The sequence below is a fragment of the Pleurodeles waltl genome, chromosome 10 (assembly GCF_031143425.1).
Source record: "Pleurodeles waltl isolate 20211129_DDA chromosome 10, aPleWal1.hap1.20221129, whole genome shotgun sequence".
Classification (NCBI taxonomy): domain Eukaryota; kingdom Metazoa; phylum Chordata; class Amphibia; order Caudata; family Salamandridae; genus Pleurodeles; species Pleurodeles waltl.
The window spans coordinates 106,869,632-106,893,142 of NC_090449.1; the positions used below are offsets into that span (position 1 = coordinate 106,869,632).

The 23,511-nt window shown below is 42.9% G+C and overlaps 1 protein-coding gene across 2 annotated transcripts in view; it reads right to left on the reverse strand.

Moving 5' to 3' along the window:
* PDPK1 (3-phosphoinositide dependent protein kinase 1) overlaps positions 1 to 23,511 on the reverse strand; it is a 297,914-nt gene that overhangs the window by 27,964 nt on the left and 246,439 nt on the right. For both annotated transcript variants that reach the window (XM_069209886.1, XM_069209887.1), the window contains one exon: positions 13,603 to 13,755. In XM_069209886.1, the coding sequence (XP_069065987.1) occupies positions 13,603 to 13,755 (153 nt within the window). The remainder of the gene's footprint in view (positions 1 to 13,602; positions 13,756 to 23,511) is intronic.

The window sequence follows — 23,511 nt, forward strand, 5'->3', positions numbered from 1 at the left end:
ATTCGTAAAAATGGGTTATGTCCCAGTAGAATGCCAAAACTGTGTTGAAAAATTGGGTTTTCTGATTCAAGTCTGCCTGTTCCTAAAAGCTGGGAAGCCGGTGATTTTAGCACCGCAAACCCTTTAAAGATGCCATTTTCAGGGGGTAAAAAAACACAAGCCGCCTTCTGCAGCCCCTTTGTCCCATTTTTGTGAAAAAAACGAAATGTTCACTCTATTTTGGCTAATTTCTTGGTCTCCTTCAGGGTAACCCACAAAGTCTGGGTACCTCTAGAATCCCTAGGATGTTGGAAAAAAGGACGCAAATTTGGTGTGGGAGCTTATGTGGACAAAAAGTTATGAGGGCCTAAGCGCGTACTGCCCCAAATAGCCAAAAAAAGGCTTGGCACCTGAGGGGGAAAAGGCCTGGCAGCAAAGGGGTTAAATGTGGAAAATTGACTGTCCATGGTGTAAAGAGTACATGAAAGCTCTATACTTCGTCTACTGCAGAAGAATTTTTTTTGTTTAAGGTGTATATTTGGTCGGGCAGGGTATTAATCTTATTATCTATAACAGCTAATGCCTTCTGTAAGTTTTCCTTATCTATTTGCCTTAAATGGGCAGCAGCTTCTTGTTGAGAAAGCTTCCAAATTTAATTATATACTGCATATAAGAGACTCTTTCTGCATTGTTTTCTGGGGCATAACAGGAAGTCATGTAAATCAGTGTTATTAGACAGGAGACTGGAGTTTCTCTAACAGCATCTAGTGAGGAACTCTTCAACCACTGCTGGCATAGTTTCCCTACACTGTATGTTGTCACTATACCTGCATGTTCAGATGACACATAGCGAGGGTCAGGCCTACTTGTTCTAAAATCCCAGTGGAGTTTACAAAACGTTTATGACACCCATTGGTATCCACTGGCCACAATAACCACCCACCAGGATGTGAAAGTGAAGCATTAAACGTGCCATTTTGAACCCATTCATCGAGCTGATCTTCTGTTGCATTGATAAACTTTTGCCATTTGTAAAATTTTGTTGGGGCAGGAATACTGGGCGCATTCAAATCCTTCATCTTTGCTAAGCCTAAACAGCCTGTCTGTTGTACAGTTTCATTTAAAAATATCATTTGAATAGCTATCAGGCATGCTCTAAACAAATCTTCTTTACCCCTTATTTGCCAATGTTTTGTTCCCCACACACTTTTCTAAGTCTATCGACTTCAGCCAATATTCATAGCCTTCTATAGCCAACCGGGAAACAAAAGAATCTGAATAAATGAATTTTGTATCTGTCAATAATATATGTACATTTTCCATCTATGGCAATTTGAAATAACATGACTCAGCATTTTTAACACTGTGCCCAGAAAAATAGGCACATTTTTCAGAATATGTTTTAGAACTCCCTTGTGGTGGAGTTGGACAATTTTCCCAATATGCGTAATTAAAAATAGTCTTTGGGGTACTTGCTCTGCGAATTAAATGGTGTCCATAATAATTATAGAAAAACATGTCACCATAATTTTCTTTGGATTGATAAACATCCTCACTTTCGAATACAATAAAATACTGCAACTCAGTCATCATAGAATCAACTGTTTTCACATCCCAGTCATTAGAGACAACTCCGGGTATTATTACATCATTCATAGAAAGTTTAAACACATATGGTATTTGAATGACCTCCGTTGGGCTGTATATTTCAAATGTGACTATCCCAGACAATCCCATCAGGAATTGGTATAGCGGAAATGTCACGAAAGACAAGTCTCTGCGGATTTTCTGAGAAGAAAAATGGGGGTTTTAAGACCTCATCCACCAGTTCAACTGTTGATCGTTCAGGAAGGTAATGACCATGTATCAGTAGGAAGAAAGTAATAAAAAAGCCAATCCAAAGAAGGAATGCTAACACAGTCAAGGAAAGCCACAGATAGTTCCATGGAAAAATAAAATAATTTGTTTGTAAGCCAATTTATCGGCTTACGTGTTTTTTGTAGTTCAGATGCAGAAGAGCCAAATGAGTCCGAAAAGGCGTCAGTGATGTTGGCAAAGTATCCAGAAGCAGTTAGTGCAAAAACTGCAGTTGTATTTGAAGGAGGAGAACTGGCAGGGGTCTCCTGCGGTGGTTCACTGAAAAGGACTCCACCAGTTTGTGTAGAAGTCGAGTCAAATTCATCAGCAATTTCTGTGTTACTTGTTACAATTGATGTTAGTGGAACTAATGCAAGATCATTTTCCACCATCCCCAAGCTTGGAGAGGTGTCAGAGATGCTGCTCAAAACTTGTAGAGGGACATCTTGACCAGTAGTGAGAGGGATTCGGGTACTACTGGTTGTTCCTCTTGGTCTGCCATGTAGGATCGGCCACATGGTGTAACTTGACATTGTCAACGGAGAAAAAGTGGTTTTCTTTAGAACCACGCACCGGTGGTGGAATAACAGTTCTGATACCGTGTATTCCCAGGACTTGAACCGGTGCACGATAGGAAGGACCAAAACTCCTTTTTTACAGCAACTTTTTCATGTAACAGATCCCCACTCTTTGGAATCCAGCTGGTAGATGTTATTGGTACATCCTTAATTCCTACAGAGGCAGCACTGGCAGAAGCATTGTCATCACTGAACTGTTGTAATTCCTGCAAGACAGTGACACGTTCATTTATGTCAAGGGTGTTTCTGCAGGCTCTACGCCAGGACCATCAAGATCTGGAACATACATTTGAGTTACAAACAGGCACTCATATGAAGTACGACCGCCAGGGACCTTCTAGGCAGATTATTAAGTGCTCTCTGGACTCCATACAGGTGATTAAGCCAGCTATGACCTGTACCTAATACTCTGGCTGTTTAGGATTACTTTAAATCTCGGTTTCGTTGCTCCACAACACTATTTCCCTCAAGATGAAATGGAGACGAATAATGGAGTTGGACCCCAAACAAAGCCATGGCATCCATGAATGCCCTTGAGACGAAAGCAGGGCCCTGGTCTGAGTCGAAAGCCGCAACTGCCTATGTGCCGATAAAGACTTACAAATCTTGAATAATATTCCGAGTGTCAGCCGAGCGTTGTGGCCACACCCATAAAAAAATCTAGAGCAGGAGTCAACAGCAACTGGAATGTATTTGTATGCACTGTCCGGTGATAGGGGACTACAATGGTCCAAGTACAGACATTGTAATGGTTTGTTAGAAATTAGGAGGGGTGTCTGCTGTGGGCGTTTGACGGTGGACCCTTTAATTTGTTGGCAGATAACACAACAAATGACACACTGCTTGGTTCGTTTGTATGGAGCTGACCACCAATAACGAGCCTGCAATAATTATATTGTAGCCGCCACACCAGCATGGACAGAGGCAACCCCCGCATGCGCTGCTTTGATCAATTCTGATCTTAGGTCTTTATTGGGAATTACTCGAACTCCCATGCCTAGTATTTTTACTTCAGCGTCTAAACAGCCTCCCATTCGGTAGGAATATTTAGCAGGACATGGTTTTGGTAAGGGTGTGCCTTCAGCCACAGCTTTCACAGCAGCCCATATGTCATCATCTGGTTTTATCCTAGAACGAGTTACTGCAGCAACAGAAGCCGTAGCTATTGCTGATTTGGCTGCTTCATCAGCCAGTGTATTGCCAGCAACGTGTATTCCAACGCGCTGGTGTCCAAGTGTATGAACAATATGGTCATTTGGTAGCGTTTCCTTCAGATCCGTTACTTTCCCCCACAGAAGTCTGTTTTTGATGGGGTTACTGTTGGAATCTCTGAACCAATTCTGGTACCAGTAATGCAGATATTCATTGAAGGACTGGACTCAATAGTATGAATCACAGCCAATCGGTGTTAGCTGTGCAGGATCCATATGTTCCAGTGCCATCACCAGAGACTTTAGCTCTGCTAGTTGTGCAGTGCAATCCTCTAGGGTTTGCGTGAAAGTATGCTGGGGTAAACATTTATTATCCTCCATATAGCTGCTTACGACTGCGCAAGCAGCGGAGTATTGATGCTTTGTGCCTATTGCAGGTTGTGCTGACCCATCGGTGTACATGACTTTGATATTAATCAATAGGCAATGTATTTGCCAGAACTGGGTATTCTAGGTCATACTGCAAAGATGCTTGTGTTTGTAATTTTGAGTCAGAAATATAGTCTACATCAGTGGCTGTCAAAGACGTTGCCCATTGGATCCAACATGGATATAATGGTTGAGAGTTTGGAACGCTGGCTTTGGTAACAGCCTCAAGGGCTGGAATTGGAGATACAACAATAATGCGTTTCCCATAGGCTAGTGTTCTTTCTTTAATGACTGCCATCTGAACAGCAGTGAGGATGTTCTCAGTGGGAGGAAAACGTTGTTATGCTGTAGAGTATAAATGTGATTTGTATGCAATCAGGACCTCATTGAATGTTACATAGGCAAAACCAATGGCACTAGCAATTACTCTGATGACCAGATGTTTTTTTTATTTTATTGTCCCTTGTGTGTAAATGTGCTGCAAGCATGTCTTGTTGCAATGCTCTCAGAATGTGTGTGTGTTCGACTGTCCAGAATTTACTGGAAAAGTTAGGACGTATAAAATCATATAAAGGTTTTATGTGTGATGTGTAATCTGGAACGTATGTTCTACCAACATTTTGAAAACCCAATAGGGATTGGAGTTTTTTTTAATAGTATTTGGAGGTTGTAACTGTGCAAATTTTGTTTTAAGAATTGTGGCGCTAGGCTCTTTCCTTCACTTGATAATTCGGATCCCAGAAACAGGGCACTAAGGAAGGCAATTTTTGATTTTTTGAAGTTGAATTTATAGTCAAATTCGGCAAATCCTACAACAATGCGGGCTACCCGTCTTAGATGTTGCAGTAATTCATCATCCGTGAGGTAGATATAATCTACATAGGACAATGCTTCAGGGTCAATGTCGTGTTTATATTATCTCTATTTCTGAGATTATAACTATTCTGTGGGGTCTCCGTACACAGAGATTCTCCCCTTTCTTTTTAGATTTTTTAAAATTTATTTTATCCCAGTGTTTTTTTTTAGAAACCTCAGGTGCTTGCTTGGTAGAATTTTTATTAGATTTACCCTGAAATTGTGGTTTTATGGGTCTGGCCCCCAGAATAGGTCTCTGCGATAATCTTTGGCAGCTCACGTTCTTGATCCTGTGGTGGAACGTCCCGGAGCAGCATGCGCACTGCTTGTGCAACTGCTTCCCCTTTAAGGTTACTTAATATTATTGAAGATACAGTGGCAAAATTGCCCATAAGTTGCATCCGCAAGGCCAGGGCAGCCCCGTATTCATCTTGAACACTTCTGTCAGATTGCCAAGTGTTGGTGTACCGTGTGCGGTAGTATAGAGCGTGGTAAATACCGTGCCCTAAGTATTGCAGTTATCTACTATGGGAGCCATCCCAAATGGCACACACATAGTTAATATTATGGGCTTATCCTAAGGTCCCGTATGGGGAAATATGAGCTAACCAAAACCGAATCTCTTCTTGTTTGTTGGGTACCTTTCCCATGATCGAATGTACAGTCACAGGATTAATGCCTGGCGTTACTACATGTGACTGCGCCGGGGGAGCACGTGCTGGGTTTGTATTTAATGTTTGCATTACAGACCGTGCTAACCGTCTGTACATTTCCGTAAGCTCAGCATATAAGCGACGGACTTCAGCTACCATCAAGGTTGCTGCATCAGGGTGCGGTCTATATATGGCCAATAAAGGCCAGGTAGGACCATCATTACTTAGAGGACTTAACCTAACGTGTAGAATTGTATGTGGTAGGGCGCCATCAAGCCAATTACTCTGTTCTTGATAAGACAGAGGTATTTCTAGATATACATATGCTCTATATTTGGCAGGTAGGCTTGCAAGTGTATAGTGATGAAATGTATTTGTCTTCCCATCAGCTGCTGGAAATGTGACCCAAAAATAGAAAATTTCTGTTCTGTATGCTGCATGAGCTTCAACAACAAATGTAACTGGACAACCCTGGGCCGTTAGGCCATGGCCAATAAGTAAGGGGTGGTCGCATATTGACTGCAATTGTTACCTGCTCTGGGTTCGCCATGATGAATGGTACATTTTTGTTCAGAGCTAAGCACACCAAAAGGGGATTATCCTTTTAGGGTTCAAGCTTGAACAACCTACAGCGTTAGTTAGGAACTCCCTACTTAGATGAGGAGGAAAATCCTCAATACCACGGACCTCTCCGTGATAGTACTGAGATGTCTTTGCATGTAGTGAGACAGATACTCAGGAGGACCCGAAAATTAGTGCCTGACCAAAAGTTGATGGCCCCATGTCACGTAGGTTCTCATTATCCTAATGAGACTACTTGATTTGGGTGGCAGAATCACTTGTACTGCGGGAGACTGAGTCTGAACCCGCTCCAGGTATCGCCTGTCGGCCTAATCAGGTTTTTGTTCCGGCTAACTCGCAGTGCCTCATCTTCACCCAGGAGCAGGGATAATTCGGGCAACCAGGAGCATGACACAAATGACTCCTCAGGGGGATTGTGGTCACTCAGATCTCATCCGTTTCTCTCAGTTACATTAGTCTCACATATGCAAGGACAATCAGCGGCAGAGTAAAGTTCAATAGGGTTTTACTGAAGTAACTGCGTCTTAGATAATAAAGCATGGATTGCAATAACTAGGACGATGAAGCACAAAAAGGATTAAGATTGCGACAAGGAGAGTAAAACACAAAAATAACTATCATATTGTCACTACGGTTTTTAAGAACAGTTTCTTCCTAGGCTATGTTAGAGCACAGCATGTTAAGCTCTAATTCTGCCCTTCAGGTTCTCCCTGGGAAGACATCATTCCTCATACCTGAGCAAGAGGCCTGTAGTCTACATAAGCAGCTGCAGCGAAGACCTCAGCAATCAGCATACAGTCGTGGTCATCTGGCTAGAATCTCCCTCTAACGTAGATGGGTCAAAGTAGTGTTTTTATAATAAAACAGCTGATGTTCCAAGATAGGATCCCCACGTAGGAGTGTGTATGTTTCTGTGAACATTGGAAACAAGGCGTACCACTTTTGATGACAACCTATTTTACTGCAGCCTTGAGAAAAGCACAGAGTTAAAGAAACGTCTTGTTTAAGAACGCAGTGCTGGCCTAGGCTAAGAACAGCTAGATAGAGAAAATAAAGCAAGACTGCAAATGGAGCTATTGTTAAAATAATAATACAGCTGAATAAAATATACCTAGTTAAAAGTGCACAGCGGCAAGCCTAGTATGCTAAAAGAACATGTATAAAGCTTATAACTGAAATGGCTACACAACAGCCCTATGTGTGGACATTAAGGTATCAAAAAGAAAGTCTTGCTCAATGAGGTCCCTATGCAGCCAACATTGTGGAAAGCGGCTGCTCAAGCTATAAACTGCAGGCAGGATGTGGCATTCGATGGCTTTGAGGATCATGCAAGGTATGAATCTGGTTCTGTGGAAATTAAGAGATAAGGGCTGGTTGTGTCCCATGGATCTGGGTCCTGCTTTTTCCCCACCCAAATGACCAGGAGTGAATCAAGGGCCACCATGTGGTGTACGATCTCCTGCAGTAGGAGAGGCAGGTGAATGAGGGGGCTGGAGGAGAAGCAGGGGGTGGAGGTGTTGGAGAATGTGTTTTAGGTGGAGGCAAAAAAGGAATAGACTTGTGAATAGTGGTGGTAGCCTTGTATCCAGAGCCTCCTGAAAGGATAGTTTCCTGTTAAAGGTGATGGGAGGAGGTGGGGAGGGGGTGGAGGTTAAAGCAATAATGCACCATGTACCCTCCTGGATGTAGATGCGTTGATGGTCTCCAAAATAGGTTAAATGGGAGATGGTGTGGCTCAAAATCGACTAGAGTATTTCGGCTCTGAAGATGTTGAATACCTTCTGTTTGGTCGGTGTTCTTCTGTCGGAGCTGGAGCAGAGGTGGAGCTTTTTCGGCTCTGTGCCAAAGAGGTTAATGCTGAAGCACGGATGGAAAGAGAAACAACATCTCGGACCGAAGATGTCAAGGTCGATCCCGAAGACGATGTCTTGGCAAGTTTTGGTGCAGATCTATAGGGCGGAGCATCTGAGGCTGTTTTACAGAACTGGCCATCCCCACTGATAAGGGGCTTTTTGGCAGTCTTAGAGGGGGCAATAATTGCCACAGTGCTCACAGGTTGTGGCAATGTCATCTTGTGGCTTTCAATATCCAACTAGTTGTCAGAGTCCTGGACGGAGAAAGGCCTACTTGTGTTCCTGCTTCTCCAGGGCGTGCTCCTCCCCAAAGATGTCCGGAGTGTCTTCCGCAGTGTGGTGCACCATCTTGAATTGACATGCTCTTTAGTCTTGAAGGGTCTTTTTCGATTTGAAGGATCTGCAGGCGTTGCAGGAGGCAACTGGATGATCAGGGGAGAGGCACAGGTTACGCACCAGATATTGGTTGGTGTGCAGGAATTTAGCGTGGCACAGAGGATAGACGTGAAACTGAATCCATTCCATCAGCATGGCATACTGGTCGGTGCTGCGTGTTGAATTGCACCTTGAAGGGCGTGCGGTCCGTCCTCGGAATGAGACGAGTGCGTGAATGTAAGAACACGATAGAGAACAATAGCGTTGATGGAGGAAAAGACAGGAAAGATGGAGGTTTTGAAACCAGAGCGAGGGGAAAACGGACCGAACAGACACGTCTGAACCCAACGGCAGAGAGAAAACAATCTAACAAAGTAGTAGATGCTCATGCACAATATCAACAAGAAGGTGGAGCCACTTGATACCCTGACTCTTCGAAGAAAACAACTTGCAAAACTCTGAACGCAACACTGGACGGCCGGAGTATGCAGAGCATGTGTATTTACAGCCACACGTCATTGATTAGGAGTGTTTCAGTTGTTCATGTAGTAAATCTGAAACTTTACTGTAGGAAATTAGCTTTTTGTTGCAGTAGTAGCCCGACTTTTAGCTTGGTATTTGATGCATCTTTAATTGAGGTGCACTGGGTTCCTGCCAAACAAGTCCCAAGCTCCAGTGTTCTTTACCCCAAACTGCACAATTGTTCTCCGAATTGGTAATGCCTTTTGCATCCCTGTAGGTACCTAAGGCATGGTTACCAAGAAGGGTCCCCAAGGGCTGCAGCATGCATTATTCTACCCTTAAGGACCTCTCACCTAGCTCATGCAGACTGCTATTGCAGGCTGAGTGTCTTAATGCAGCTAAAGTGAAAACACAATTTGGCACACAGCCTGTGTGCCATGGCCACTAACCCTGCATGAAATCAATGAATGCCACCCCTACAGCAGGCCTTCCAGCCCTAAGGCAGGGTGCATTATATGACGTGTGGGCTGATATGCCCCTGCTGTGTCTTTGTTGAATCACGGACATAGAAGGTTGTCAGGGAAGCTATTTTAATGTTTGTACTGGACACTGGTCAATGAGAGTTCCCCAATACATGATGGTGTCACTGAAAACAGGGATGTTTGGTTTCGAACATCTCTTACTAATAAACCCACACTAATTCCAGTGATGATTTAATACATGCACCCAGAGGGCACTTTAGAAGTGCACCCTGAAAAAACTACCAACTGCTGTGTGGTAGTCTTAGTCAGTTGGCCCAAAACAGAAACAATTCTCATCCCCAGGGGTGACACCCTCTGCTTTTGGGAAGTCAGGAACAAAGACTGCTCTGGCAGGGGTGTTAACACACCCCTCCCAATAGGATCACCTGCATATCTGCCTTCCAAGGCAGGAGCTTCAAAGAGCCCACCACCCTCGGGTATGCAGATCTGGAAGAAGTGAGGAGATGCTGCCCCCACCAACCCAGGACCCATTAGGCACCTGTGAAGGCGGGGAAATTAGTGGTCAGAAAGGCGTGTCCACCCTCAGGTCAGTTGGAAATATAATGCACAAGTGTGCTATCTTACTGATGGCGGAACAAGGAACTCTGGGACTGGGTTATGCCCACTTCCCGCAGGATGTTCTAAAAAAGGGGGCATAGTGACCCCCCAGTGGCCTCTACCATAACAACCCTAAATCCAGTATTTAGGGGAGCCCCTAGCAATAGGGAATGAGATCCTGCTGACCTGAAAGAAAAAGATGGGCTCTGAAGAGTCGCAAAAGCAAGAACAGAGGACCAGCAGCTGACTTGGCCCCAGGCTACTCCAGCCGGCCTGCTATCCTTGACAACTGTGCCAAAAACGACTTGTCCTGCAACTGCCTGTGCCTCCAAAAGCCTGGGAGGACTGCCATTCTTCAACCAAGACCCAGAAGTTGCTCTCCTACATCCTGCAGGCACCCCAGATGAACCACAAGGACTCTGGACCGCCAAAACCCGACACCAAAAAGTACCATTGCACCCATGCTGCCTGGCCTGAGTTGAAGTGGGTGTGATGGTGGATGTGTCCTCCCCCGACCCTCAAGAGACTGAGCCCATCTTGGGTTTGCCAACGGTGGACTTTCGGAAGCTGCTTGCAGCCTCTTTCTGCAGGCCCCCTCCTACTGCAAGCATCTATGGCACCAGAACGCGATGCCAAAAGATACCACTGTACCTGGGCCCCACAGCCCGAGGGGAAGTGGGCCAAGGCTGTCCCTACGTACCCGAGGATCTCAAAGGTCGATCTCCTCTGTGGGTTCCCCCGGACTGGCTCCCCAGTGCCTCCTTGCAGCCTCTTTCTGACCGGACCGATCTCCACTAAAGTGAATGGGACACCAAATGCCCTAACACACCTCTGCACTCGGATGCCCCATAGCCCAGCCAAGGTGATGTTTTTGTGGCCTTGGACCTTGCCCCATACTCACCTCAAGTCCAGAAGAACAGTCCTTTAAGTCTTCGTCAAGTACCCATATGCAGTATCTGTTTCTTCCTCACAGGATAGCGTTAGGGTACCCAAGGCTGAAAGGCACCTCTGCAACCGGACTCCCCAGTGCCTCCCAAAGTGACCTGTTGGTGCTGCCTTGGACCTTACCTTATACTTAACTCCAGAAGAACAGTCCTGTAAGTCGTTTCTAAGTGCCTGAATGCAATACATGTTATTTTTCTCTTAGGATAACATTAGGGCACCAGACGCTGAAAAGCAACTCTGCACCTGGACGCCCCGCCCCAGTGCCTCATGAAGTGACCTGTTGATGCTGCCTTGAACCTCGCCCTGGACCTCAGCTTCGAAGATTGGTCCTGTAATTTGTTGTAAAGTACCTGTATGCAATTAACGCCTTTCCTCCATATGATAACATTACTACTTCAGATTTTGCATTGTGTTGATTTTTCAAACCTGTAAAAAGTCGTAACTCGAAACGTACTCACCTGATCATGATGATCTTGATGCCAAAAATTACATAAGAACTGTTATTTTGATAAATTGGTGTGGATATCCTTATTGGGTTGTGTGCATCAGTTATTGACTGTGTGCATGCAGTAAATGTCTAACACTACTCTCTGCTAAGCCTGCTGGATCACACTACCCCCTAAAAGAGCACCTTGGGATTGCTAGAGCAAGCCCCTGTACACTCATAAGTGAATACCTGGACTCTGCACAGTATATCTCATTTTGGTATACTATATAAAGAGCCAATTTACTTATAACTTAACATTTACTTACTATACTTACCTGCTGTACCACAAAGAATCCTCTGCTACCCCTAATATGTAATACTGTCAAATTTCATAAAAATCCAGTTGACTTTTTTTGCGCTATGGGTAATAAAAACGTTTATGGAAAAGGCACTGGATTTTAAGCCAGTTTTCAGAGATTCCCCTCTCCCTGAGCCTTATTAAGTCCTGGGAACTCCATACCTCAGGACACCCTCCACCCCCCCCCTTTTTTTATTTATTTATGGGGTGACAGCTGCATGCCTCCCAAACCTTATTAGGACCTCGGGACATGATCCTCCAGGGCTATTTTTATTAATGGGGGGAGGGTGGGGGTCTGCCTGGCCTAACTCCCCAAGCCTAGTTTGGCTCTAGAAACCCCATCCCCCAGGGTCATTGCTAAAAATGCAATTTAGCCCAAAAGCCTCAATGGACCATGTTTACAAAGGTAATAACTGGTCACAGCATCTTAATGTTTTCTTGTGCTCTGGGACTGTGCCTTCTGGCTTTGCCTAGTTATCTAGGTCCATAGTGGCCTTTGCTAAATATAGCACATTGTGTTTATTTCTGTTTTTTTATGAAAAGGGATGCTTTGAAACATCATGTAGAAATCTGCCATATTTGTCACAAACAGTAGAACACAAATAGAAACAACAATGCTGGTGCAATTAGGAAGCTCTCAAATTAAGCTGAGAAAATTAAAAACTTGTGCAACAGAATGTAAAGCTAAAGGCAGCTCGAGTGTGCTTTCTTTTAGAACCAAAAGGGGAAAAGATAATCCATCAGATACAATAGAGTATAAAGGACAAACAAAGTAAACGTAGTCCTTCTTAACATGATTGTGGTGTGTACTATCACCACTAAAGGCACATCAAATTCTACCAACAATCAAATCCAGCACTGTGGGACTATCAAAAGGCTCTTTTCCCATTAACCGAGCTACATTTGTTATGTTACCACAGATGGTGCTAAACAAAAGATGTTGAAAGAGTATTTCATCATCACACACCTTGATCTTATCACCTTAACAAAGATATTTTCCACCACTAGCCCACAGCTGTTATTTGTATAGATGTGACCCACAGTTGAATTTTCCTAACAGTGCATTTACATCTTACAAATTCAATTACAGACTTCTTTCTTTATTTATTCTAACCATATCAACTTGTCATGCCCCTCCTCTACCTTTGGACACACTTTGGACGTTCTAAAGGTTTGCCTTTTGGGTTCTAGAATAAGAGACCAGGTACTTAAGCTAGCTCTTTACTCAGAATAATATTCCAGCTGCACTGGGGCAAGCAGCTGCATCAGATCGAGCACTTTGAACGTTTCCAAGGGAATAAATGGTTTATGATTTACAAGTTGAGATGAGGCATGTATAAACTTGCTAAAATAATGTGCTGTGAAGGATGGAGGTCCTGGAACTTTATTGTCTTGAAAGGGCTATTCAACCTTGGAACATTTCACAGATCCATCATACCAGTGTGTCCAGTGGAAGGGCGTCAAGAGTATTAGAAAAAGTACACAATCTCTGGTGTTCCCACAATTTGAGGATACATGGTATGCCCACTTAACAACTAATAGTAATTCTTGAATTTGATGGTGAAGAGACACAACATACTAACACCGAAGAGACAACAAGCACCAAACATTGTTGAAGAGGAAAAAGTGCCAATGTGCAACACTGAGAATCAGTAAAGAGCTGCTGGGTATTTTGGGAGCGCACTCAGGGTCACTGGGGGCTACTTTTTTCACATTCGCAATGTAGAGACAAACCAAGTGGAACACATATTATAGAATGGGTTCTACCATGCTGTAAAAAAAAAAAAAAAAAAAAGAAAATGAATGCTTTTCATGGGGAATGTCTTTAAAGGGGCAAGGTGTCACTCTAATTCATAGCACTATGAAATATTAGCCCAGGAAACATACAGAATTTTTGGATCTTCTAAAGAAATTGACTGAATCAGATTTACATCTTGACAAATATTTTTTTTGCCAGAAATCTACAAAACTAGAATGTGCAAGATATCAAAAGCTACACAAAAGAACACAAAAACTTACGGTATGAACAAAAAAGGTCTTAAAATTCTTGGCCTCTGGGCGCAGCTCCTGGGACCAGGGAATTTCTCCTTTCAAAACTTTATTGACAGGATCTACATAATATAAATGTGGTCCTTCGGTGAGGAGCAGCTGGCGTCGTCGAGCAAACAAACCCTAATAAATATAAGACAAACAAAATCATTGATGTATTCACATAGGATGTTAAATTATAGACAGGTTAAAAAGAACAGAAAATCACTTAATTGATATAATTTCACAGAGACAGACACGCAAGACAAAAAAGACTGCACACCTAACGCACGATTACCGTAAAACAAAACACAGCTTAATTATATATCATATATATTAGCCACAAATAAATGGACAATGCATTTCAAAGCCTTCAGAGAAAACAGTCTAAACATGATCTAAGATAGCATTATCAAGCACCCAACTAACTTTAATATAAACAGACGAGCACACTGAAGCATCTATACCATGATGCTCTATCGGACAGCTCAATTTATTATATAAGCCTATGTTAAAGGGAGACTAAGATAAAGCATGTAAAGAGTTTATGATTCAGACTTAATATCCCTTTGCTATCAATGGAAAGCTGGAAATGGTTCATTCCCTAACACAGAATTAGTGAGGAATAAGTTACTTACCTAGATTGACACTCTTTCTGGTGGATACTGTAACAACAGGTTCCTCAACTGTTAATCTGCTAAGGCGCCACACCAGATCTGGAAACTTGTGCACTAGCTCCTTCATGGAAGCAAGTAGCAAAAGCGATTGTGAAGCGATTAATTTCATAGATATTATAACAGAAGAGCATATGGGCGCTACTGTTTATGCCAGGTTACTCTCAAGACATTCAGCAGCCAAGAACAGAGTTTAGCTAACAGAACAGGTCTTTCAGTTTAATCCGACACTGTGCAACAGCTAACTTGGGGACATTAATTCGGGAAAGTCTGCTCCCAGGAACACAGAAAGGAGATGAGGAATTTGCCGTTAGGTAGTGTATCTACCAGAGAGAGTGTTAAAAAATGCATTCTTCTGATTGATACTTCTAATTCCTCACCTTCTGAATCAGCAGTAAAGCAATGCCTCCTTTAAGGAGGTGGGTCTGGGGAGTGGCTTTTTCACCACAAAGCCCTACAGGACCAAGGGGATAAAATGCCCTGCTCTGCAGATGTGTGAAATAAATGCAGTAAGGCCTGTTGAAAGGATGAACAGACATGCATGTGACTGCCTGGCAGATGTTCACGCTAAAGCTTCAGTTGGAATAAGCCTGAAAGCTCTCTGGTGGTTATTTCTGGTCAAGCCATAAGACATTTTGATGCACTGAGGCAAGGTCAGTTTCAGGACCACCATTTTTCCTTCCTTTGCACCAGCGAACCTAACAAGCAGTTGATCACTCACTCAGTACTCCTTTGTCCTGCACCAAAGCAGTGGACCAAACTGGTGGAGTATCTCTTCTTCTTTAGATGGATATGGAGAAGAAAACAACATAAAAAGAGCTGAGGACTGTCCCATGTGGAACAGTGACACCACCTTTAGGAAAAAGAACATGTGTCTTAAGCACCAGTTTCACAGGAAAAATGTAGTAAACAGACGCTGAACTGATGAGGCCTTCATCTAGCTGTCATGATGCACGGAAGTGATGGCAATGAAAAACATGCATTTCTGAGTCACAGGGTCTTGGAGGAAAACTAAAAGAGGCTTCAAAGTAGCACACATTAAGAATGTTACAACTAAACTGAGGTCACACTGAGGTGTAATAAAGAGGTCTATGAGGAAACCTATGTGAAAGCCCTATTAGAAAACAAACCACAATAGGCAATTTGAATAATGAGGGCTTATCAAGAAAACAGAAGTCCAGAGGGGGCTGATAAGAAACCAATATCAATGCTCACAGCTAAGCCCCAATTAAATGAACCACCTCAGAATATACCTGAAAGCCCCTCAGTTGAATCTGCGCAATCTACATGCATGAAGGGGTAGATTGTAGAAGTTTGAGACAAGCATCCTTGTTCTAGTGCAAGGTTCTGCAAAATTGGTCCTGGAGAGCCGGGTCCATGCCAGATTTTTAGCATAGCCACATTTAGAAACAAGATGTTTCAGAATTCTACATTTTTCTAAATGAGGATATGCTAAAAATCTGGCATGGACCCGGCTCTCCAGGACCGGCTTTGCAGAGCCTTGCAGTCTAGTGTAAGGACAGTAGATTTCCCAAAGAGGAAGCCAAAGTGGAGGGCAAATGCTCAAGGTCAATAGTTCATATTACCAGAACCTCCTGGCTCAATTGAGACCTACGAGAAACAGCTGTGGTGTGTCCAATTTTGTTCTTCAGAACCTACTGGATCAGCAGCTAAAGTGGAAATGTGTATAGGAAAGCTAGTGTTACACAGAATGAGGAATGCATCTCATAGAGAACCTTGACGAGGAAACTCCAAACTACAAAAAGCTGGACAAGGAGTGTTTTCGGGAAATTGTGTACATAGTACCTGCAACAAAATCCGTAGCATCCAGTCAACAATGTAGAAAAATACTTTGCAGCATCCTGACCTTAATTTTTTGTCTAAGTTAAGGGGTTGAGCAAGTACTCTGCCAAGGCCATCACCACCTTGCGTGCCATGTTTGAAAGTGTGCAGGTATAAAGACAGAAGAGACAAACTACATTCAGGTAGTGTAATAAACTGGCCCTTTCTTGCATATAGCCTTAATTATTTCCGATTCTCTGTCCAGTGGAGAAGCAATTAAAGAATATGTTTACTTTTTTTCTGCAGGTATGCCAAACCTGGCTCTATGGAACTAGATGTTGTGTGAAAAATGTGGATAACCTGGTGCAGGCTTGTGATGCCTCACAACAGCACAACTCTGAACCAAATGGCTTAGACCAAGCAGCTGGGGCCAAATCAGTCAGTGCATCATTGAAAGGCACTAAGGCCTCAGAGCTCAACTAAACAGCCTGTAAACATTCTGTGAGGACAGTCTCAGTCTCTTCTGTGGAGAAAGGCAATTACCGCAATTCTGGTCCCCTCTGAACCACAACAACAAACAAAGTTGTCTTTCTCCACTGGAGGCCCTGAAGGCAAATCAGTGCAGACTCTGAAGCACTATGCAGGTCACTGACATGGTGCAAATCGAGCTATAGCCCAGAATCTGTGGAATGAGGTGTAAGCAAATTATCTTCACGTTGGAAGCAGAGTATTGTGTCCGTATCTGATTTCCATCCTCCAGAAGTGCAGTTGCCTAAGTAGGAGTACTGGAGGTGAGCAATCATTGTCCCCAGCATTCGCTTTTGTAATTGTGTACCTCAACATCTGGCTGTACTTAGCCAAAGATTGCTCTGCAGCAGAGACCCGAACTGGTGACAAATCTGAAATTGTAGCCGGCGCAGGGGACTACAATGCAGGGCCCACAGGACAGTGTACATGGCCTGGTGCTTTCAGTGGATCAGGCTGTTTTTAACATAGGTCAAACATTGCCGGGGGAGTGGCAGAAGTACAACTGGAGGCCAAAAGGAACATCTGAGGAAGCCTAAAGGAACTGAAAAAGCAGCATCATTGCCTCCCTGAATGTCACATTCAGCTGTGGAGATGACAATAGCCACCGGAATTGGGGGAGCATTGGATCTAATGCTCTCTCAATGGCACTGGAGAGGAACTGACAAAGATTGGAGTGCATCTACTGGAGACTATGTGAGCGCCCGGTAAATAGTGAGTGCCTGGTAGCAGGAGTTTGTAGTGTTTCTTGTGTTCCTTTTTCACTTCTCCTTGGAAATGTCTTTCGACTGCCCCTCAGACTAACCTGATGAGTGTGATTTTAATGTACACTGATCTTGCTTCTTTTTTTCTATGATGTAGCACTTGGCCTCAAACTATCTCTGATGGCCTTTGGGTGCATCAAAGAACACTTGTCACCATAAGCAGACACCATGATGGTCGGTCAAAGGCATGCCCTTCCAACTTGTGGCATGGCTTGGAAACTTTCCATAAGCCACACGATTCTGACACAGTATCAAAGTAAGAAGAATTTGAGAATTTAGTGAAAAATGAATTCGGTTCTGTTACAGTGGAGCTCCCGATCCACAGATCTGGCCAAGGAAAATAAAAAACCAAGGTCAGAGCACAGGGTCATTGCCTTTTGCAGCTTGTTGTTGATTGATCTAGAAATGGGGGAGGGGAGATGTAACTGTGGTTGATTATGCCACCTGTCGGCACAGAGAAGCTATAGCAAGAATTCAGGCTCTGGTTCATGGGGAGATAAACAAGGTGTGGAATCTGTGCTTAGAAGTATCTATCAGAATTAGGTGCCAAAGTGACAGCCTACAAAAATATGTCGGATGAGGACAGATGCTCTCTATCCTAATTAGTAGGATTATAAATCTGGTTAGTACTATTTAGCCACAACTGTTGAGAAAGAGTTCTATTAGTCAGCGAAAGTCATTTTGTTTTTCGAGGGATAAATGTATGAATGGTTCTCTGAACTATGATCAATTGCTAGCATCCCACAAGTGAATCACTGCTGTAGCAGCTTAATAGAGGCATACAACAATCACTTGTTTATGAGATCTAAAAACATAAGGCAAAATTTACATGTCATTACTATTTGTATGGTGACAACAGTATTCCCAGAAACCGTATCCCAAAGTGTTTCGAGATGGTCGCATAGCATTTTGCTGTAGGTCTGCTTTCATACTCATGGCTTACATTACATGTTTTTGATATGCAGCATGTTTGGGGACTATTCTCTTAGTTATTCTTGTTGCAGAGAGTGGACCGGTGACTAGGGTCTAACCCAAGGAGGGTCTCTGAGGATTGAGAGGTAGCTAAGCAATCATCCTCAGCCAGATAGATTGTGTGTACAGTAGTTTGGATGGTAAGCTATTACCATGTTGGGAGATGCATGAAATAGAGCAGTGCCTGAGGGAAAGGGAAAGATAGGGAGAAACTGAGGGATATTTGGAAACACTGACAAAACCCTTACGGAAGTGATATAAGTTAATGGTTGTCACCAAACTCATGTCAAAAGGGGATTGCAGGCTGTTTTTTTGTTGGGGGTGTTAGTAGACTATTATTAGAACCAAATCTGTTGCCATTTCCTATGACCTTAGTTGTTACATGACGGGACTAGTCAAAGCAGCATTTGACACTGGCATGCTCTAGTCTATGTAGAGCTCTTTCTGCCACAGAATCTGGCTGTGGAAGAAGACTAGCAGTTCCACTGTTTGATTAATATGAAAAGGTGATACAACTTTTGGTAGAAATTTTGGATTTGTTCTTAGTAAAACATTTTTTGTTTGTGTACCTGGAAGAAAGGTTCTTGAAGAGTAAAGGCTTAGATTTCACTCACTCTTCTTAGAGAAGTAATTGCTACACGGAAGGCAACTTTCCATGTTAGAAATTGAATTTGACACAAGTGCATTGGTTCAAATGGTGGTCCCATAAGCCTTGTAAGCAGTATGTTTAGATTCCAAGATGGAACTGGTGGTGTTCTGGGTGGAATGATGTGTTTCAAGCCTTCCATGAAAGCTTTAATGAGAGGAACTCTAAATAAAGAGCTATGTTGTATATTTTGTAAATATGCAGAAATTGCAGTAAGATGTATTTTTATTGAAGAAAATGCTAAATTTGATTTTTGGGAATGAAGTAAATAACATACAATATCTTGTATTGATGCTGTAAGAGACTATATTTTTCGATTGACAGTAATATACAAATCTTTTCCATTTGTTTGTACAGTACTGTCTAGCAGTAGGTTTTCTTGCTTGTTTAATATCTTCCATACATTCTGACGTGAGTTGTAAATATCCAAACTCTATGATCTCAGGAGCAAAAGTACTAGATTGAGTGCTTTGGGATTTGGATGTCTGATTTGACCTTTGTTTTGTGTCAACAGATCTGGTCTGAATGGGAATTTAGAATGTGGTACTACCGATAGATCTAGTAATGTTGTGTACCACGGCTGATGTGCCCATGTTGGTGCTATGAGTATTATGTTGAGTGAAGTTTGACGCAACTTGTTGACTAGAATTGGAAGGAGTGGGAGAGGGGGAAAAGTATACGCAGATATCGCTGACCAATTGATCCATAGAACATTGCCCTTAAATAGGGGATGTGGGTGTCTGGATGCAAAGTTTTGGTATTTTGTGGTTTTGCTTGTTGCGAACAGGTCTATGTTTGGGTTCCCCACTTTTGAAAGTAGTTTTGAAGTACTTGAGGATGAATCTCCCATTTGTGAGTTTGTTGGCGATTTCGGCTGAGAATATCCACCGATTGTCTATACCTGGGATGTAATGTGCTAATAGATGACTGATTGTGGATTGCCCATTTCCAAATCTTTTGGGCTAGAAGGGACAGTTGGGATGAAGGTGTCCCTACATGTTTGTTAAGATAATACATGGTTGTCATGTTGTCTGTTTTGATAAAAACAATCTTCTGTGTGAGGAGAGGTTTAAAAGCTTTGAGTGCTAAAAAGACAGCTAATAGCTCCAAGTGGTTTATGTGTAGCTGTTTCTGTTTACATCCCATTGTCCTTAAATGTTGTAATTGTTTAGGTGAGCTCCCCAACCAACCATTGATGCATCTGTTGTAATTATTGTCTGAGGCACAGGGTCTTGAAATGACCGCCCCTTGGTTAGATTGGTAGAATTCCACCAGTGAATGGACATATATGTTTGGCGGTTGATCAACACTAGATCTTGGAGTTGACCGTGTGCCTGTGACCATTGTTGTGCAAGGCACTGTTGTAAGGGCCGCATGTTTAGTCTTGCGTGTGGAACAATTGCAATACATGATGCCATCATTCCTAGAATTTTCCTGACAAATCTTACAGTGTATTGTTGATTTGGTTGTATTTGTGGAATTAGATTTTGGAAAGCTTGTATCCTTTTTGTATTTGGATATGCTAGAACTTCTTGAGTATTTAGTATTGCACCTCGATACGGTTGTATTTGTGCTGGTTGAAGGTATCATTTTTGGTAGTTTATTGAAAAACCTAGTGTGTGTAAGGTTTGTATTACATAACGTGTATGATTTTGGCATTGAGTACAACTGCTTGATTTTATTAGCCAGTCTTCTAGATATGGAAAGACATGTATATGTTGTCTTCTTAGGTAGGCTGCCACTACTGCTAAGCACTTTGTGAATACCACTGGCACTGTTGTTATTCCAAAGGGTAACACTTTGAATTGGTAGTGTTTTCCCTGAATGACAAACCTGAGGTATTTTCTGTGGGCAGGATGGATGGGTATGTGAAAATACCATCCTTGGGGTCTAAGGCTGTCATGAAATCTTGTTTATGTAGTAGTGGGATGACATCCTGTAGAGTTACCATGTGAAAATGTTCTGACAGGATGTAAAGATTGAGGGGCCTGAGGTCTAATATTGGCCTAAAGGTGCCGTCTTTTTTGGGAATTAGAAAGTATAGTGAATAAACTCCTGTTCCTATCTGAGACCGTGGAACTAACTCTTTTGCTTGTTTGAATAGTAGAGATTTGACCTCTTCTTGTAATAGAATTGTGTGTTCTGTGGTTAGTTTGTGAAACCTTGGTGGAATAGTTGGAGGAGTGTTAATCAATTCTAGGCAATAACCATTGCGGATAATTGATAGCACCCAGTTGTCTGTGGTAATATTTTGCCAATGTGTGTGGAACTGCTGTAGTCTTCTCCCCACAGGAGAGGTGTGGAATGGAAGGGAGTGAGGGAAATCACTGTCTTGGGTGTGTTGCAGGCTGCTTAGAGGTCTGGAAGTTTCCTCTATTTCTGGAATATTGTCCTCTATATGTGCCCCTAAAACCACTTTGTTGGTACTGTGTTTGGTAGGGTGGTTTTGTTTGAGAGGTTGATGCCTCTGAGGTCTGAAACCACCTAGAAACTGAGGCTTACAAAATGACCCCCTATATGGTGTAGAATAGAGTGCACCCAGTGCTTTTGCTGTGTCGGAGTCTTTTCGTAGTTTCTCAATTACTGTGTCTACTTCTGGTCCAAAAAGATGTGTTTTGTCGAAAGGCATGTTTAACACAGCCGGCTGTATTTCCGGTTTGAATCCAGAAGTCCGGAGCCATGCATGTCTACGTATAGTTACTGCTGTGTTGACACTCCTAGCAGCGGTGTCCGCTGCATCTAGGGCAGATCTTATTTGGTTGTTTGTGATGACTTGCCCTTCCTCCACTACTTGTTGAGCCCTTTTTTAGTGCTCTTTGGGGAGATGCTGTATTATATCTTGCATCTCGTCCCAAAGGGTTCTGTCATAACGAGCTAGTAGTGCTTTTGAGTTGGCTATCCTCCACTGGTTTGCTGCTTGGGACACAACTCTTTTCCCTGCAGCATCAAATTTCCTGCTCTTCTTATCAGGAGGGGGTGTATCTCCTGAGGACTGACTATTTGCCCTCTTCCTGGCAGCACTAACTACTACAGAATCAGGTGGTACCCGAGGAGTGATATAATCAGGGTCAGATGGTGCAGGTTTGTATTTCTTTTCTATTCTAGGTGTTATAATAAGTGCCTTAACTGGTTCCTTAAAAATCTGATCTGCATGTTTTACCATGCCTGGGAGCATTGGGAGGCATTGGTACCTAGAATGAGTTGAGGATAAAGTGTTGAATACAAACTCCTCTTCTAGTGGCTCTGTATCCATGGTAAATCCATGATGGGCTGCAACCCTAGCTATAACTTGATTATAGACAGTACTATCCTCAGAGGGTGATGGTTTAGAGGGGTAGCTGTCTGGATCATTGCTTGGGATGGGATCAGGGTCATAAAGATCCCATGGATCCATAGTGTCTTGTTGTGAATCATATGAACGAGTGGGCGAATGCATTGGTGTAGGGCTGGTGGGAGGAGAAGTAGGTAGGTGTGGAGAATGAGGAGGAGAAGAATGAGGAGGTGGTGGTTTCCCCTTCTGTTTTGGCACTTTAGCTGGAGGCTGAATAGTGTCCAATTCCTCCTGAAATGCTAGCTTCCTCTTTGTTTTTAAAGGAGGTGCTGTGAGAATTCTCCGTTTCTTTATGGATGTGGATCCTAGATTGCCTTTCATTCATAATTTCCAGTATTGGTTGTACCACTAACTCCTCTTCAGAGTTTTGTGGCTTTCTTTAAGTCTTTTCGAAAGTCCATGTGCCTCTGTATATGTTGGCTTTTACGACTCCGAATCGTGTTGTTTTGGGATCGAAAAAGATGAGGACGAGGAAGGTTTCGGCTCTGAAACAGGTTTTCTTATTTTCGACTCCGAAAGAACGAGTTACTTACCTTCGGTAACGACTTTTCTGGTGGATACATTAGCTACCTGTGGATTCCTCACCTCATGAATACTCCCATGGCGCCAGCATTCTACGGAAATCTTCTTACTAGTCTCTGCACGTCGACGAGGACGTCACTGTCTCGCACGCGACGCCGTCTGACGTCATACAGGCAATAAGAGGTCCTCGACGACGTGCGGACGTCAGTACCAATCATTTTTTACGTGCATGAGAACAACCAGGCAATGCAATGAAAGAACAAAGCAACATCCATTATAATGTAAAAATACACCACATTGTATGAATAACTGTAAATCTTTTTATGTACATATATATATATATATATATATAAAACTCTCTCTTTTAAAATATATACACACACCAAGTATATACATAAAGATATATAGACATATACCTACATATATATAAATATATTATATATATACATCTATTGCACCCTCAAAGACCAAGAGGAGCACACTCAAGGATTACTTGGCAAGACCATAAAGGCAACGGGGAGGCGGGTGGGACCGTGAGGAATCCACAGGTAGCTAATGTATCCACCAGAAAAGTCGTTACCGAAGGTAAGTAACTCGTTCTTCTGATGGATACAACTACCTGTGGATTCCTCACCTCATGAATAGAGTCCCAAAGCAGTACCACGCCCGGCGGTGGGTGCCTAA